Consider the following 17974-nt stretch of genomic DNA (forward strand, 5'->3'; position numbering starts at 1 on the left):
CAGCCATAAAAAGGAATGAAATTCGGTCATTTGTAGAGATGTGGTTGGACCTAGAGACTGTCATATAGAGTGAAGTAAGTCAGAAAGAGAAAAACAAATATCGTATATTAACTCATATATGTGGAATCTAGAAAAATGGTACAGATGAACTGGTTTGCAAGGCAGAAATAGAAACACAGATGTAGAGAACAAACACATGGACACCCAGGGGGGAAAGCTGGGGGTGGGGGATTGTGGTGGTGGTGGGATGAATTGGGAGATTGGAATTGACATGTATACACTAATATGTGTAAAACAGATAACTAATAAAAAAAACAGACTTGAACTGATCAGTAAACACAGGGCATCTAGATCTAAAGTAGCATTAGCCTTAAACTGTGTATATTCAGTATTAGAGATCATTTTCTAGAAAACATTGGAAAACCAATGCTAATGCTTTATTTGATAGAATGATTTACATTAGTAGTAAAAAGAGAGTTGTCGCTTTTATTTAACATCCTCACAGACATTTCCCAAACCAAAATTCTCTAGCAGTTCTCTGTCCCCAGGTTAATAAAGCAGTTTTAAAGAAACTGCCTGCCAATTACCTTAAAGAAACAATTAACATGCTAGATATGAGCTTTGGAATCTCAACCAGGTCTGATATGATGGAGATCTGTCTAGCTGAATTTTTACATTACTCAAAGACTAAACCTTATAAAACAGTGGTTGGGGAAATTGTATGTTATCATTAATTAATTTTAGGAAATTTGTAGACTCGATTCTAGTTCTAACTTTTTATAAGCTGTTTTGAAACAAAGAGGTCAGATACTCCATCCTCAACTTCTAAAACTCATTTGTGCCTGTCTTACTGCGCTTGATTTTCCATTTTATCTTCCTGCTCATGGACTTCACTCTGCAGGACCGCTGAAATTTCCTGAGTGGCTTGTGTGTCTTTCATCTTGGCTGGAAGAGAAGTCTTTTTTCTTTTCTGGGAAAACAAATCATGACATTAGTCAGTGAATAGAGCTGAGCTTCAAGGCAGATTTTCTTTTTTGAGTGACCTCACTTGTTAATCTAACTACCTTAAAGCACCTGCCAGACTTCATGATTTCTTAACCAAGCTGGGGCCAGAACCAGGATTCTAATATGAATATGTAAGCACTGATATAGCCAATACTGATATTGGCTAAAAATATTAAACAAATCAAGATGAAGGTGTGTAGCACTCATTGGAAGCAACTCAAGAGGCAGCGCAGTAACCCAGCAAAGCTACCTTTATGATTACAACTTTCACATCTGGCCAACACTGCCTGTTAGAACACTGTGAAGTAATGTCTCCATAGTTACAAAGTTCCAGTCTCTGAATAATTACTATGTTAATGCTGCACCTGCTTTGCAGTTTGCAGACATCAAATAACAGTAACTTGCTTTTAAGAGAGCCGTTTATCCTACCAGACAAACTTTGCCATCAAAATGTTTGATATCCTATTTTGGATTTCTTAGGATTAAGGCTAGTATGCAAATATTGGGGGAGTTAATCACTGTTTTTTGTCTTTTTGTTTGTTTTGTTTTGACAAATGCTCTTTGAGCACATGGCAACAGCTAGGCAGCAGGAACAGTATACTTTTAAGGCGAAAAGAAACCTATTGGTAGAAACAGTGAAATCAAAGCCAGGAGTTCTAAATTCTTCTAGTTACACCAGCAATATGATTTAGAAGAAATCACTTAATTCAGGTTCTATCTTGAGTAAAAGATCCACACAATGTGTCATGATAATAATGGCATGGGAATAAAATTAACCCATATGAAAGTAAATGATCGTACACAGTAATAAGATATAGAATGATGATGATTACTGGATGAGTAAGTTCATTCAATAAATATTTAAATAAGCATCTGCTGTGTACCAGGAACCAGCAAGTTACTATGAACAAATAATTCCCACTTCAAGGAATAATGATAAAATATCTTCCAATTTAGATTAGAAAATGGCTTCCAAAAAACTAAAAATAGAACTACCATATGACACAGCAATCCCACTACTGGGCATATACCCTGAGAAAACCATACTTCAAAAAGAGTCATGTACCACAATGTTCATTGCAGTTCTATTTACAATAGCCAGGACATGGAAGCAACATAAGTGTCCATCGACAGATGAATGGATAAAGAAGATGTGGCACATATATACAATGGAATATTACTCAGCCATAAAAAGAAATGAAATTGAGTTATTTATAGTGAGGTGGATGGACCTAGAGTCTGTCATACAGAGTGAAGTAAGTCAGAAAGAGAAAAACAAATACTGTATGCTAACACATATATATGGAATCTAAAAAAAAAAAAAAAAAAAGGTTCTGAAGAACCTAGGGGCAGGAAAGGAACAAAGACACAGGTGTAGAGAATGGACTTGAGGACACGGGGAGGGGGAAGTGTAAGCTGGGACAAAGTGAGAGAGTGGCATGGACATATATACACTACCAAATGTAAAATTGATAGCTAGTGGGAAGCAGCCACATAGCACAGGGAGATCAACTCAGTGATTTGTGACCACCTAGAGGGGTGGGATAGGGAGGGTGGGAGGGAGACGCAAGAGGGAGGAGATATATGTATATGTATGGCTGATTCACTTCGTTATAAAGCAGAAACTAACACACCATTGTAAAGCAATTATACTCCAATAAAGATGTTAAAATAAAATATATAGATGTATATCTTAAAAAAAAAAAAGGAAAATGGCTTCCATCTTGGAATGATGAACAGTATTTAAATACAAAGGACAATGAAGAAAGTAACTCTTTTAATAAAAGAAAAAGGCAAGAAGTATATCACATAATGAGGCAAGTAAACGAGAGGAGAGTAAACATTTGACTGTATTTTCTTCATCTCAGAGATGAAGAGAAATTCCTTATCAGCATTATAGGCCAATTGCATAAATACAGCATAAAGAGATTTATAAATTTATACTTATGTTTAGAAAAGATTTAAAAATGGATTTATTATTTCGTGCCACTGTCCCAGTTTCCCTAAATCTACCTGTCTGGATGGTTTCCTAGCTGTAAAAATTTCTGTACTTGAACCACATATGTTAGCATGATGTCATTATGACCTCATTTGTTTTATCAGAGCGCCTATCCACATTTTCCAGCATAGTTTGGAGAAACAAAGTTCTGCCAACTGAGAACAACTTTGAAAAGCTTTGAAATTGTGAACGTTTCAATAGTTATTTCCCACACAGGATATTTTCCTTATTTCCCTTCCCCAAATTAGAGCATATATGCAATTAAAATCAATTTCCTCTTTTACTGCTTCTCAAACTAAGCCAGTGGTTTTCAAAAGGAGATGAAGTGAATCATAAGGGGAATTTTGTAAATATTAGGGGACATTAATACTAGTCATAAAGATTTGGTGGGGTGCTACTGGCATTTAGCGGACAGGATCCAGAAATGCTAGATTTTCTGAAATGTGGCAGATAATCCTACTTGGCAAAGAATTTTCCCATGTACCACATGACTTGCCAGACATTCATGTAGATGAAAAATAGTTTATAATTATTTGAGCCTAAAGCCTAGCTCCATATTACATATAAATACAAAATATTTTTGTACCCTTTTAATTATTTTGTACACAATTACTTACATTGAGGGAAGATTATAGATTGGTTTGTTCAGACCTTTTCCAAGAATTGTTCATCAGTTTGGAAAAATTACATCATCAATGGCAATACCACTTGGTGTATTCATGTGGCTGTTATAACTTATCTGATATAGGTAATAACCGTAGCAACAATAACAAAATCAACCTGAATCTGATGAATCCTCTAACTTACATAAAATACAGAGAACAGAAGAGCACGTTAGCTAATAGATCAAGAGATTTAAAAGACACCCTTTGTAATTTGTGGATATAATTTATAACCTAATTCAAGCAAACTGTAAAAAATGCATAAGACATTGGAAATTTAAGTACTCTGGATATTTAATGATACTAAGGAATAAATGTTAAATATTTAAGGTGTTTTACGGTATTATGATTGTATTTTTTTTAAACAAGATGCCTTGTTGTTTAGAATACATACTGAAACATTTAGAGATAAAATGATACGATGTCTAGATTTGCTTCAAAATAATACAGAGGGTAGGGAGTAGATGGAGTTGTGGATGAAAATGATGGGAAGTGACTTGTAATAGTTGAAGCTAGGTAATGGGTACTGGAGGTTTGTTATACATCATGTTTATTTTTTTCTATAAATGTTTGAAATTCTCTGTTGTGAAAAGGGAGGATCATTTGGGGATGTGTAGACTCCACACATTGATAGCATCATCTTCATGGCTGTCTCTAATTCAGGAAGGACAGAGTCAAGATAGAGCTGAGAGGGAAAAGCAGAAACACTTACTGTTTATGAGGTTCAGTAGCCTTCACACAGGTTCTTTCACCACAGCTCTGGAAGATGGGGGGAATGTAACCCCGCATCTCCCCATTTTCCCAAATGAGGAAGTGGGAGTTCAGAGAGATGAATACCTCTTCCAAGGTTATATGGTCAATAGATGGCAGAGCCAGGACTTGGTCTCACATCCATTTGTTACAAAATCCCCTTCACTATACTCCCTGTTTCTCCGCTGTAATTCCTGTCCAATGTCTTCCTAACTCCTTCCATGATAACTGCCTAACCACTTACCTACTCCCGAACCAGCTTTGTCCTGATCTTTCTCTTTGCACTGGTCTCAAATCACTCTCTCCCAACTTCCGGACTCTGTGTCATTTCTCTTTGGCCTTATCCTCTATTGGGAAAACACCAGAATTTTGCATGAGAAATTGAAGCCCCATAAGAGTAGATACAGGGCAAAATAAGATGATGAAAACTGAGTTTTATATTATGAGCTTTTACCTTGATTAAGAAAAAATTAAAAGTGGCAAAATACCACCATATTCAGTAATCAAAAAAAGACAAAATATTATATGTCCATAATTTTTTAAAAGTTGAAAAACACAAAGAACTGGCTTTATGCATCCTGGTCCTCTGTCTCCACATATGGAGAACATTTGCACAGTAGGGGATTTTTTTATTAAATCAGTAATATAAATAAAATGTCTTGTGTGAATGAAGGTTGTATATATAAAGAGAATTTTCTTCCTCTCTCAGGCCATGGGTGGAAATTTCCAAACTGAGTAATATGCAATTGAAGATTACAATTTAAAACATGACATGTTCCACTAAGATTCAAAGAGTTTGTATATATAGGAATACAGTTTCACATTTGCACCCATATTATAGTATAAATTCCTATTGTAAAGCATCTTACTAGTCTAAAAATATACTGTGTTTCTTCATTTCCTTCACACAGAACCACATGTAAATAACACAGCCTTGAACAGAGATGCTATTATTTCACCTTGACGTCAGGGTCATGTGAAGGTCCTACAGTAGGTGTTCACAGAGAGGATAAAGGACCATTTATTGGGAGGTTCGAGTTTCAGATAGCTTGCTCAAATACCTTCATGGCCCTTCCCAATCACAAAACTCTATTGCCAAACAGCACTAAGAATATCTGCATATGTGATACTAAACGTCAAACAGTGGTTTGAATCCTCAGACATTCGTACCAGTTTTAGCAATGGTTCATATATAACTGCACGGTTACTTCACACACAGGGTACACGTATTGAGGCTCAGCCTTTATCCACGAATCATTTCTACACATGTTCTTTAGAGGAATAAAATACTTATTCTAAGACAGGGCATCTCAGACTTTTTCAGAAAGGCAGAGATCCAGAACGTATGCTCTTATTTGCAGAACACCATTTTCTTGTAAAATATTTTTAAAAATACAAATCAATATATTTTTTTATTTCCTCTACACACCGTTTTTATATATTTTTACTAGGAACAAGAAATGCACTTCATATTATTTGGATACCATGTAAACTCATAACCACCGGCTCACACGTTTTAAAACACAATAAAACACCCAACAAATTGTTGAGCCAAGAATAAACGATTGGTTTTGAGTTTTCCTATTTGATATGAATTTGCAGTTTCATTTTCTTCTCTCATCGACTGGCAACCTTAAGCAGAAAAGTGGTGTCTGGAGCCAAAGACTTGTAAAAAAGGATTGGAGAACAATTTCAATTGAGAAAATGCGATCCATTAACTTTGTTCCTTTTGCACACAGGGTAAAGGCGATCATTATTCAATATTACAGTCGAACGCTCCCTCTCTACAGCTTATGGGACACTAGTGCCCCGTGGAACAAGTACGAGCAGCAGTGGCTTAAAGGAGTATGAAAGAGAGTTATTAGAAGCCTGAATATGAGCCCTACCCATGGCATCAGGCACAAATATAAGACTGAATGGAGCCTGGCCCAGCTCACTGTGGAAGCACACCCAGGCAAGGAGGGGCCTCAACCCTTCTTCCCTGGCTAGGGCACACGTAACAAATTTGATCAGTTGTAGCTACTGTCAGCATTATTCATGACTGATGATGGCAATAGGTGGCAAGGAGGGGTACAGTTCACTAAGGGTGGATTCGTTACTCTTGAGAACCCCCCTGATAGTTCTGTCTACATAAATGAAGCTGCTTTCATTATTCTCCCAACAATTCGAAGTACAAGCAAATTTAAACTGGTAAATTAAATTTAAGTTGGTTAGCAGCTCTTCTCTTCATGTGCAAATGAGAGAACAGAAGAAATTGAGAGGCTCCTAGGATATTAAGGACTCCGAGGTCCACGTTATGTCTTTTGCAAGAAAAGGACACCTCTAACCTTCACTAGGAACAGAAAATAAATTATCAGGGTGGATAATACTGTGTCTGAAATTATCCTGTGTCATTTGTTTGAGACCCTGCATGTTAGAAAGAGGTGAGAAACCAGACATCTGAGATGGAATGAGAAAATTCATGCAGTGTGAGGGAATGGAACTCTCTAACCTTTGGCCACATGTAGATTAGTCTGTAGTAGAAGAAAGACAAGCTGGACATTTTTATACACTGGAAATTTTCTTTGGCTGTTCTATTATCCTTAGTTTTGTTGTTATTGTTCTGTGTTCATGCTTGTTTCTCCCTTATTTTCTGAGTAAATGCTTTTACAATTCAGAGCCATAATCGATAGTGAATACTACTACTACTACTACTAGCTATCATTTAACATATATTTCCTATTTGTGTTAAGTACTCTATGTATATTATTTCATTTCATCCTTTTAAGGATGTGTAATTATCCGTCTTTCACAGATGATGAAACTGACACTTAGAGCAGTCAGATAATTGCCCAGAGTCACACAGCTATGAAGTGGCAGAACCAGGGCCAGCATTCAGGTCTGTCTGACTTTAGAGATTGTATTCTTCATCATTATACTCCATCATTCCCTGAAAAATACAGAGCACCACTGTTTAAAAGACTATTGGACAGATACTCTATAATGGTATAAATAGGTGACAGCCATGTTCCTTGCTCTTCTGGAATTTATTCTTTTGATGGGACAGTAGTATCTGTGAATATGAAAAAAATAATGCATGACAGAATGTGATAAAAATCAAAGGATAGTTCTGTTAAGAACTAGAAGAACTCAGGGAAGAATTAGTACTTTTGCTGTTGTGGTTAGAAAAGACTTCACAGAAGAGATGAGATATGTGTGGACCTTAAAGGATAGATAGGATTTGGAAAAGCAGAGAACAGGAAGGAAGGCATTTATTATCTTATATTTTCATGCATGTGTTCACTCAACAAATACATATTAATTGTCTGTTGTGACTAGACAGTGTTGAATGTACTTTTCTGGTGAGCATCAAAATCCAGGGGTAGACATGGGGTAGGCATATTAATGGCTGAGGCAGAGAGATGGGCTGGGTGTGCAGTCCTAGGTAGAGTCAGATAGATAGGGGAGACCAGATCAGGGAGGGCTGTGAACCAGGCCAAGGAGTAGAATACATTCTCAGTATGCATTATCTAGCCATTTACTTGTTCCTAATGGCTCAATAATTATATTAATTACTGGATATTTCAGGAGTTTCTTGCTTCTATTTGTATGTAAGAGTGTGTGTGTGTATGTTTTTCTTTTCTTTCTTTTTTTTTTGGATTTATAAGAGTTCTTTATTTATTCCAGATCAAAGTTCTTTGCTGGATTTATGTATTACAATTATATTCTCTCAGATTGTAATTTGTCTTTTTACTCTCTGAAAGGTGCATTTTATGAGTAGAGATTCTTGGTTTTAATGAAGTCCAATTTATCAATCTTTTTTCTTAATGACTTTGTGTCCTATTCAAGAAATATTTATTTAAATTGAGACCATGGAAATATTAGACTATTTTTTCTCCTGGAAGTTTTACTTTTGTACCTTTAATATTTATGAACCACCTTAAATTAATTATTGTGTATAATATGCAGAAGGATTCAAGGTTTAGTCCTTTTTTTCACAGAGTTATCCAGTAGACCCTGCACTCTTTACTGAGAAGACAGCATTCCTCCCAGAAGACAGCATTTCTCCCATTGAAAGACAATAGTACCTCAGTTGTAAATCATGTGGCCATATGTGTTTGGGTCTCTATTCTGTTCTATTAATTTATTTGTCTATCCTTGTGCCATTACTGCACTGTCTTAATTAGAGTAATTTTATAGTATAGTATATAGGTCTTTCAAAAAATTTGTTCAATACTATCATGACTATTCTAGGTTCTTTGATTTCCATGTGAATTTTTAGAATCATCTTGTCAATTAAAAAAAAAAATACCGGCTTAGATTTTTGGGATTGCACTGAATCTACAGATCAATTTGGAAAGAATGGATTATCTCTAATCTTGCTTTTTGGTGATATTCTTGTCAGGTTTTGGTATGAAGATTATGCTGGGCTCTGAAATAAAAGCAAAAATAAATAAATGGAACCTAATTAAACTTAAAAGCTTTTGCACAACAAAGGAAGCCATCAACAAAATGAAAATACAACCTACAGAATGGGAGAAAATATTCACAAATGACAACCAACAAGGTGTTAATATCCAAAATATATAACAGCTCATACAATTCAATATCAAAAAAACAAATAACACAATAAGGAAATGGGCAGAAGACCTGAATAGATATTTTCCCAAAGAACACATAGAGATGGCTAACAGTCCTGTGAAAAGATGTTCAACATTCCTAATTATTAGAGAAATGCAAGTCAAATCAACAATGAGCTATTGCCTCACACCTGTCAGAATGGCTATCATCAAAAAGTTTACAGATAAAAAATGTTGGGAAGGATGTGGAGAAAAGGGAACACTTGTACACTGTTGGTGGGAATGTAAATTGGTGCAGCCACTGTGGAAAACGTTATGGTCAAAAAACTAAAAATAGAACTACCATATGATCCAGCAATTCCGCTCCTGGGTATATACCTGGAAAAAATGAAAACACTGATTTGTAAGGATATATGCACCCCAATGTTCCTAGCAGCACTATTTACAATAGGCAAGATATGGAAGTAACTCAAGTGTCCAGGAACAGACGAATGGGTAAAGAAGATGTGGTATATATACACAATAGAATATTACTCAGCCATAAAAAAATGAAATTCTGTCATTTGCAGCAATATGGATGGATGTGGAGAATATTGTGCTTAGTGAAAAAAGACAGAGAAAGACAAATACTGCATGATATTACTTATATGTGGAATCTAAAAAATAATACAAATGAATGTATGTAGCAAAACAGAAAACAGACTCACAGATACAGGAAAAAAACTAGTGGTTACCAGTGGGGAGAGGGAAGAGGAAGGGGCAAGTTAGGGGGATGGGATATAGAGATAAAAACTGCTATGTATAAAATAGATAAGCAACAAAAATATATTGAATAGCACAGGGAATTGTAGCCATTACCTTGTAAAAAAATAAAATAAAAAGAACGAACGAAAGATCATGCTGGTTTCATAAAACAAGTTGGTAAGTGTTTTCTCTTTTTCCATTATCTGGAAGAAATTGTGCAAGATTGGCATTATTACTTCCTTATATCCTGGGCAGAATTTACTGGTGAAACATTCTGGTTCTGGACTTTATTTTCTGGGCAGTTTTAAAATTCAATTTCTTCAGTAGTTTTAGGACTGTTTATATTTTCTATTTCTTCTTTGTTGATTTCTGGTAGGCTGTGTTTTTACCAAAATTTTTTCAAAAGGAATCTGTGATGTTATCTCCCTTTTCATGACTGATATTGGTTATTTGCCTCTTCTATATATTTTCCCCTTTGTTAATTTAATCAGTCTTTTTAAAGAACCAAGCACTGGCTTTTGATCCTCTTTATTATACGTTCTAAAACTTTCTTTGGGTTCAGTTTGCTATTATTTTTGTGAATACTTGAGATGGCTATTTAGATAATTACTTTACAGCCTATTTTTATTTTCTGATATAGGCAGTTAAGGCCTAATGGCATTCCCCACTAAGCATGGCTTTAGCTTTATTCCATAAATTTTACTATGTAGTATTTTAATTATCATTTCTTTAAATATATTTTAAAAATTTACATAATTTTTAGATAGCTATTGCTTAATTTCCAAACATATGAAGATTTTCAAGTTATTTTTTTGTTAGTGATTTTTAACTAAATTCCTCTGTGGTCAGAGTACATACTCTGAATAATTTAAGCTCTTTGAAATTTTGTTGATTTTACCTCATGGTAAGCATATGGTCCATTTTTGTAAAAATTTTTCTGTATTTTTGAAAAGAGTGCATACTTTGAATTTGCTGAGTATAGTGTTTTATATGTCTCAATTAGACTAATTGCAATAATTGTGTTATTCAAATTATTTTTATCCTTACTGATTTTCCCTACTTATTATAAAAATTACAGAGAGAAGTATATGAAAATTCATCATTGTTTTGCAAATTTTGTCTGTATTTTACATTTCTACCAACAGTGCGCAAGGACTCCCTTTTCCTTACATCTTCACCAACACTTGTTATTGCTTGTCTTTTTGATGAAAGTCATCCTAGCAGGTGTGAGGTGACATCTCATTGTGATTTTGATTTGCCTTTGTCTGATAATTAGTGATGTTGAGCACCTCTTCATGTGCCTATTGGCCATCTGTATGCCTTCTTTGGGAAAATGTTTATTCAGGTCCTTTGCCCATTTTTTTTTTTACCAGATTATTTTATATATATATATATATTTTTGCTATTGAATAGTATAAGTTCCTTATATCTATTATTTCTGTCTGTGTTCAGGCACCTGTCTTGTTTCCTCATATTTTTGAGTATTCTTATTTTTTTAAATAAATTTATTAATTTTATTTATTTATTTTTGGCTGCATTGGGTCTTTGTTGCTGCACGCAGGTTTTCCTAGCTGTGGCAAGCGGGGGCTACTCTTCGTTGTGGTGCGTGGTCTTCTCATTGCAGTGGCTTCTCTTGTTGCAGAGCACGGGCTCTAGGCACGTGGGCTTCAGTAGTTGTGGCACACGGGCTCAGTAGTTGTGGCTTGTGGGCTCTAGAGCTCAGGCTCAGTAGTTGTGGCTTGCGGGCTTACTTGCTCCGTGGCATGTGGGATCTTCCCGGACTAGGGCTCGAACCTGTGTCCCCTGCATTGGCAGACGGATTCTTAACCACTGTGCCACCACGGAAGCCCTTGAGTATTCTTGATTGAGTAACAAACATAGTTTATGAAAAAATTATAGATGTAATTTAGGCCTAAATTGATACATTCCTTTAGAGAGTATCTATTAGGCAGCTAGGGACACTAGAAAGTCCATATTAACTAAATCAATTCAGTCAGGGGTTAAGACAATTTGAAGCTGGGTTTCAGTTTCTGTGAAGGCCAATCTATGTCTGGTTTTTTCTTACTCCTAGGGTTTGACTTTTAAGGTTCCAACGGTTTGACTTTCAAGGTTCCAACCAGAAGTCTGCAGGGGGGTGTTACCAGTGCTTCTACTCTTTGTTGGACCTTGAACTTCAACTTTTGTCCTCCATGTCCATAAATCTGTAAAATCTCTGTTCATTCTCTCAACCAATTCTTCCTAAATAACCTGACAAATTTAGGGCAAATATGGCTGTAAAGATGGGTTATCTTTCTGGGTCTTTTCATTCTTCTGGGTCTTGGAATCATGATGCTTGACTGACTTGATAGTTTTCTGGTGTCTTTAGTTCTGTTACATTTTCCCAGCTTTTCTATTTGTTTTCAGTAGGAGAATTAGTCCAAATTACCTGGGCAGCCCTTACTAAATCCTTATCCTCATATTGTTTAAATAAAATATTTCTATGCCTTTTAGTTCATCTATTTACTGTACTGGTGGCTTCAGTCAATAAAAGAAATATTCTCTTTAGTATTGTGCTTAGACAAAAGAGCTGGTCCTAGAGCCTGTATGTTCCATGACAAATTTAAGATGAGATTCAAATTTATTTTGTTACTTGGCAATTTTTATTTGGCCTCATTATCTAGCTTTTTTATGGCTACTTCACTCTTCTCCTCCTGCTTTCACAGTGTGTTATGCAAATTTAATAAGAAAATGCCTGTGAAAGGTCTTTGTAAATGTTTAAAGAACAATATACGTATAAGGTGGTATTATTATTCTAGATTCATCATTGTTTATCTTGTAAAAACCTTGTACACATATTTTAGCACCTCTGAGAAGGTTTTGGTGGGCCATTCTTGGCAGAAGTATTGTTCTGCACTGAATGATGACAACTGATTTATTCAGATCTTCTCCTGGGAAGAAGAATCACAAAGTAAACAAAGTGAAACGGTTCATCTGCACATGAAACATGTATGATTAAGTAACTTGTCAAAATCATACAGCTTGTGCTTAATGGAAAAGGTAAAGCTAATACATGGCAGCAGGGACTGAATCCAGGACCCTATGAATCTAATCCCATGGCATGAAATAGAAGCAGTAAGACAATGAAAATTCGAGAAAATTATTTTCAAAGACAAAATTTCAAAGATTTGAAAATCAAAAAGAAAAACTTCTCTCAACTCTGAGCTACTATGCTAGCATATTTCTCCTTCCCTCCCTCCCTCCCTCTTTCCTTCCACAGCCAAATATCTCTGGGGGGGAAAAGCTATACTGCTTTCATTTCCTTACTGCTTATTCACGTTAAATCCACTGTGATATGATTTGTTCCCTCATGGATAAATCATGCCTGCTCTTAGGGATCACAATGACCTCCTAGTAGACCCATCTAACGGCTTTAATCCTGCTCTGTTTCTATATGATGTCATTCTCTTCTCTCTTGGCCTCTTTTCCTCCAAATTCTTGTCCAACTCCCCTTCCTCCTCTTTTTCTCCAAGTTCAGAGGATCCCCTTGTGTTAGTCTTTGGCCCTCCCTCTCTTTGCTTTTTCCCTTTCCTATTTCCTTCAACAATTTCACCTTTTTTTTTTATATACCTGCAACCATTGTATCTTTATGACTCTAAAATCTCTAGTTTATGCTCTCCTCTTTAAACTAATCCAGCAATTTCAACTGCCTACTGCAAGTTTCAGATTTTTCCAACCCTACTCAGTTGCCCCTAATTGCTAAGGACCTCCCTGATGGAAATAGAGCTCAACCCAGTCCTAGAATTAATGAGAACTCAGGCTGGCAGGAGATACCAGCTACCTTCCCTGTGAACAAACAAGGTCTAGAAATAATGTAATTCTTGACTTCCTCGTGCCTGAGGTCAGGGTGCTTTGAAATTAACAGATCCCTAAATAGGAGGAGAGCATAACATTTCAGTCTTTCATTGAAAGACCACAAGCCCCAGCAGAAGCCTTTCTGGCTGGTCCTTCTGCTTAGGTCTCTGATGCCCAATTTTTATGCCAGTTTACCAGATGTTAGAATGCAGAGTATCCTTGTTAAAGGTCAACCTTGTACACTAGGAGATTGGTAACTAGAAGTGGGGCAAAAGTGGCTTTAATCAACCCTTTTAGCATAAATCAGTCCTTTTCCTTGTGGCTCAGTTTTGCTCTCAGCTTCTCTCATTGGACACTGAAAGTCTTCCCTGATGAGAGTCAGTCTTCCCCTACTTCATGAGTCACCAAGGTCCATGCTATGGGGATCACTTTTGGTACATCATGGTACCTCCCTGAACCGGATTTGAGTTTGAAGCACTCTGGTTAAGATTATCCTTCCATGGACTTTAGCCTTGATGTTCAGGACCTTATAAACCCTACCACCACTGATTACATCCCACACCTTGCTTGGCCTTTCCCCCCAAGCTCTTACTCTATTGGCACAGACAGTATTAGGACATTTATAATTGAGCTCATTAGGACAGGACCTTGATGTCCTGTATTCTCTTGTGCTCACTATTTCTTCTCCTAGTATTACTTTCACCCAGACACTCAATCTCCGAATCACTTCCTCATCTTTGACAAATATTCCTCCTTTGTTAGAATTCAATAAATCATCTATCAGTTTATTTTACTCTATCTCCATGACAACTCTCATCGATTCCTCCATTACCCAGCTAAAACAAAATACTGTTTTATCTCTCTTATCACTTGCCTTTACCTATCTGATGCTCCAATCAAACTGATCTATGTGGTATCTTTGTATGTGCCCCTGGCTTTCCCACATCCATGCCTTTGTTCTGACTTTTCCCACTGATAAGCATCACCCTTCCCAACACTGCTTCTGCCTCTAAAAATCTATTCAGTCTTCAAAACTAGTTTTCTCAGCAGTAAAATGGAATTAACATCTATTTCATAGAGGACTACATAAAATAATGTAAGTAAAGCATTTTAAATGGTAATCATTATTATTTTTATTCTTAATATTTATTACCCATATCTTCCATAAAGTATTTTTTGATTCTCCCAAACTAAAAATGATTTCTTTCTCTCCTGAATATCCATGGGATAGGTTTTCCATTTCTTTCCCATGGCATTATAACATTCTACATTACATTACATTACATACATTACATTACATTACAGTTGTTTAGCACATGCCTTATCCAATCATAATAGACTCTATGCTCCCCGAGGTCAGGGGCCATTTCTTGGTCATCTTTGCTCCTTCTCCAGTGAACAGAATAGATACCTTATAAGTATCTGCAAAAGCAATGAACAGATTCACCACAGTGGTAATTATAGCTTTATCACATTCTTTACTCACAAATTACATCTTGATGAAATTACAAATTAACAAATCCCATTATACCTACAAATTGCACAGGGAATCATTCATCTGGAGGGTGATTACCTGATTCTTTTTGAGAGGTGTTGGCAGGCTCTGAAAGACAAGTGAAGACCTGAAGAAGGCAGTGTTGCTGCTCAGAAGTCAGAAACTGGGAAGAATGTTTGTCCCTGGCGAACCTTTTCAATTCCAATATCAAATTTCTTCAGTTCTTTTGGCTATAAGATATACCATTATTTTATCTACCACCAAGAAAGCGAATCTAATAAAAGACCCCGGCATAAAGCCGGGATCCCCAAGGGACAACTTGAATTTTTCAACCTTAGCCTGGTAAGAGAGAAAAGAAAACTCTCCCCTGAGATTTTGAACCACAGCCATTACTCACATAGGTATGAGGTCTGCATTCACACCACCAATGTATTGTAAAAAAACTCAGAATGTAATTTAATGTAAAGTGGTCTCAGGTTGGTAGTGGTCCTAGGTAACTGTTGGAAGTAAATGTTTATATAAGAAATTCAATCCAGGCAACACCAATGTCACAGATTGCCATTGAGCATATGATGCATCTCAATTTCAGAGGTGTTAAATTGTGAAAAAATATCATCGTAGAATTGATGTAATACGTTGTTTCCATTAAGTATTGAGAAGGTCTGCAAATAACTCAGTGAAGGAGATAGAAAGTAAAACCAAACCTCTCTTTCTTTGACATTTTGACCGGGGCCAATTGCTTCTCTTCCAGAGACCCATTAGGAAGTACCCCTGCATTCAGAAAATAGATTCCGAGAGGGTAGGGCATTTCAGGGTCTGTGCTGGTCTCATTGTCCTGTCTTATAAAGCCCATGGTGGGAGACTATTTGGGGTTGGGGAGGGGATGGTGAGAACCCATTCTCTAGTCCCAATGGACTGACTCCTTCTACACACTAGGGCCTCAACTTCACTCCCCTGAGAGGCTTCTTGCTCTGTTCACCTGCCTGATTGTCCACCTGCTTAGTTGTCTTCCTTCCCCCATCTCACAGAGCACAACAGGAAGCAGGTCATTTATGCAACAGACATTTTACATCATGGGCCACACCTGTGTACATGTGTGCATGTACACACACACACACATACACACACACACACACACACACTGGGAAGATTAGCTGATCATTTTTATACTACTGTGAATAAACCTAAATCCCTAAAACATGATGTTTCCTTAAATGGGAGTTTAAATGACACCAGAGAGGATGAGGAAAGGTGGTCCAGGCACACGGAAAGGGCAGGTTTGAGTGAAATACTTTAGTGGTGCCTTTGGGCAAGCAGAGTAAGTTTGACGACTTAGGTGCCTAAAGGTTGAGAAAGCAGTGACACTGGTAGGTGAGAATGTGCCAAAAACAAACAACTCAACTCTGTAGTCTTTTTCCTTGGGGAGCCCCATGAGGACAGGTAACCAAATACAATAGAATATGCTTTCCGTATGACTAGAAATACTGATCACACAACATATTACATGTATATGTGAATTGGTTTAATGCCAAACCATGTAAAGGAGGAAGCTGTTTAATACTCCAATGAAGATTCACTACCATTGGAGTAGACTAGAGCCGATTCAGACCATGCATCAATATTGAGCAATTCCCGTGGTTGTCATTTGCTGAGTCAGTACTGGAGTTTTATGTGCCATCTGTTACTATACGACAACACGCAATCTTGAAATTCACTAGAGCAAAATAATAAAAAGACTTTTCAAAGGCTTGTCTCAGGAATATTTGCTAATCAAACTCACTTGTAAGGCAATCAAGATCTAACCTTGGACTTGTTAGCTCAATGAGATATCCAAATAAGCCAAACTTAGTTTTTGAATACTTTTGATATTTATAAATTATGATATGCGATTTATAAATGGACTCAAACGATAAAACTACATATCTTAGTTTTAAAGTATTTCCTCCTTAGGCTGTGAGTTGTCTATTAAGTTAAAAAATATGTATATGCATATATATAAGGATATATATGGATATCCATCCATATGGTATAGAACAGGTACTGTCCATCATCTGTATTTCCAATTGCCTATTTCATTTCACCATCTGGGTGTTCCGCATGACATGCTATGCACAGAACCAGGATAATTATCTTGCTCACTTTCCAAACATACTGGAGATATTATCTCCATCTGCCTGTAAAATCTCAAGTAAAATCAATAACGTTGCTCAAGCCAAGTGCTTTGGACTCCTTGATTATTTCTTCTCCACCTCAATATACCCAATCAGCCATTACAGATAGTCAAAAATGTCTCTTGCCTCCAGCCCCTTCTCTTTGCAACAATACCATTATAGACTCACATCCTATTTCTCCTAAACTATTGAAATAGCCCCTAAATGGTCTCCCTCTAGTATATTCTCTACAGTATCACCAAAACTGTCTGAAGCAGAGATGTAATTGTTTGAGTTCTCTGATGCCCAGGGAAGAAAGTAAAAAATCCTTAGCTTAGTTCATGATTTGGCCTAAATGACTCTCCACCATCATCTCTAGCCATTTCTCCCCACAAGCCCCATAATCTAACCACAGCAGGTTACTAGATATTTCTCAGTGCTGCCCATCCTTGGTTTGTTTGCTTGTTTATTTACTTATATTTAATTTTATTTTATTGTGATAACATTTAACATGAGATCTACCCTCTTAACAAATTAAGTGTACAATAGAGTCAACAATTGTTGACTATAGGTACAACGTTGTACAGCAGATCTTGAGAACACACCCATTTTGTTTAATTGAAACTTTATGCTTGTTGATTAGTAACTCCCCATCCCCCTCTCCCCAGCCCTGGCAACCACTATTCCACTCTGATTCTATAAATTTCACTGTTTTAGATACCTCATATGCAGCCTTTTTTTATTATAGTTGTTTTTTCTGCCTAAAATGTCCTGTCCTC

At 36.5% G+C, this 17974-nt stretch overlaps 1 protein-coding gene across 9 annotated transcripts in view; it reads right to left on the reverse strand.

Moving 5' to 3' along the window:
• Positions 1-17974, reverse strand: part of LMNTD1 (lamin tail domain containing 1) — a 419515-nt gene that overhangs the window by 42363 nt on the left and 359178 nt on the right. For 6 of the 9 annotated variants that reach the window (XM_082352227.1, XM_082352224.1, XM_082352226.1 and 3 more), the window contains one exon: positions 852-970. The exons of 1 other annotated variant lie outside the window; for it this stretch is intronic. In XM_082352227.1, the coding sequence (XP_082208353.1) occupies positions 852-970 (119 nt within the window). Of the gene's footprint in view, positions 1-851; positions 11494-17974 lie in introns of those variants that run through there. 2 more of the 9 variants (XM_082352229.1, XM_082352228.1) reach the window with 2 other exon arrangements.

This window comes from Balaenoptera borealis (assembly GCF_965194805.1).
Source record: "Balaenoptera borealis genome assembly, chromosome: 13".
In the NCBI taxonomy this organism is placed as follows: Eukaryota; Metazoa; Chordata; class Mammalia; order Artiodactyla; family Balaenopteridae; genus Balaenoptera; species Balaenoptera borealis.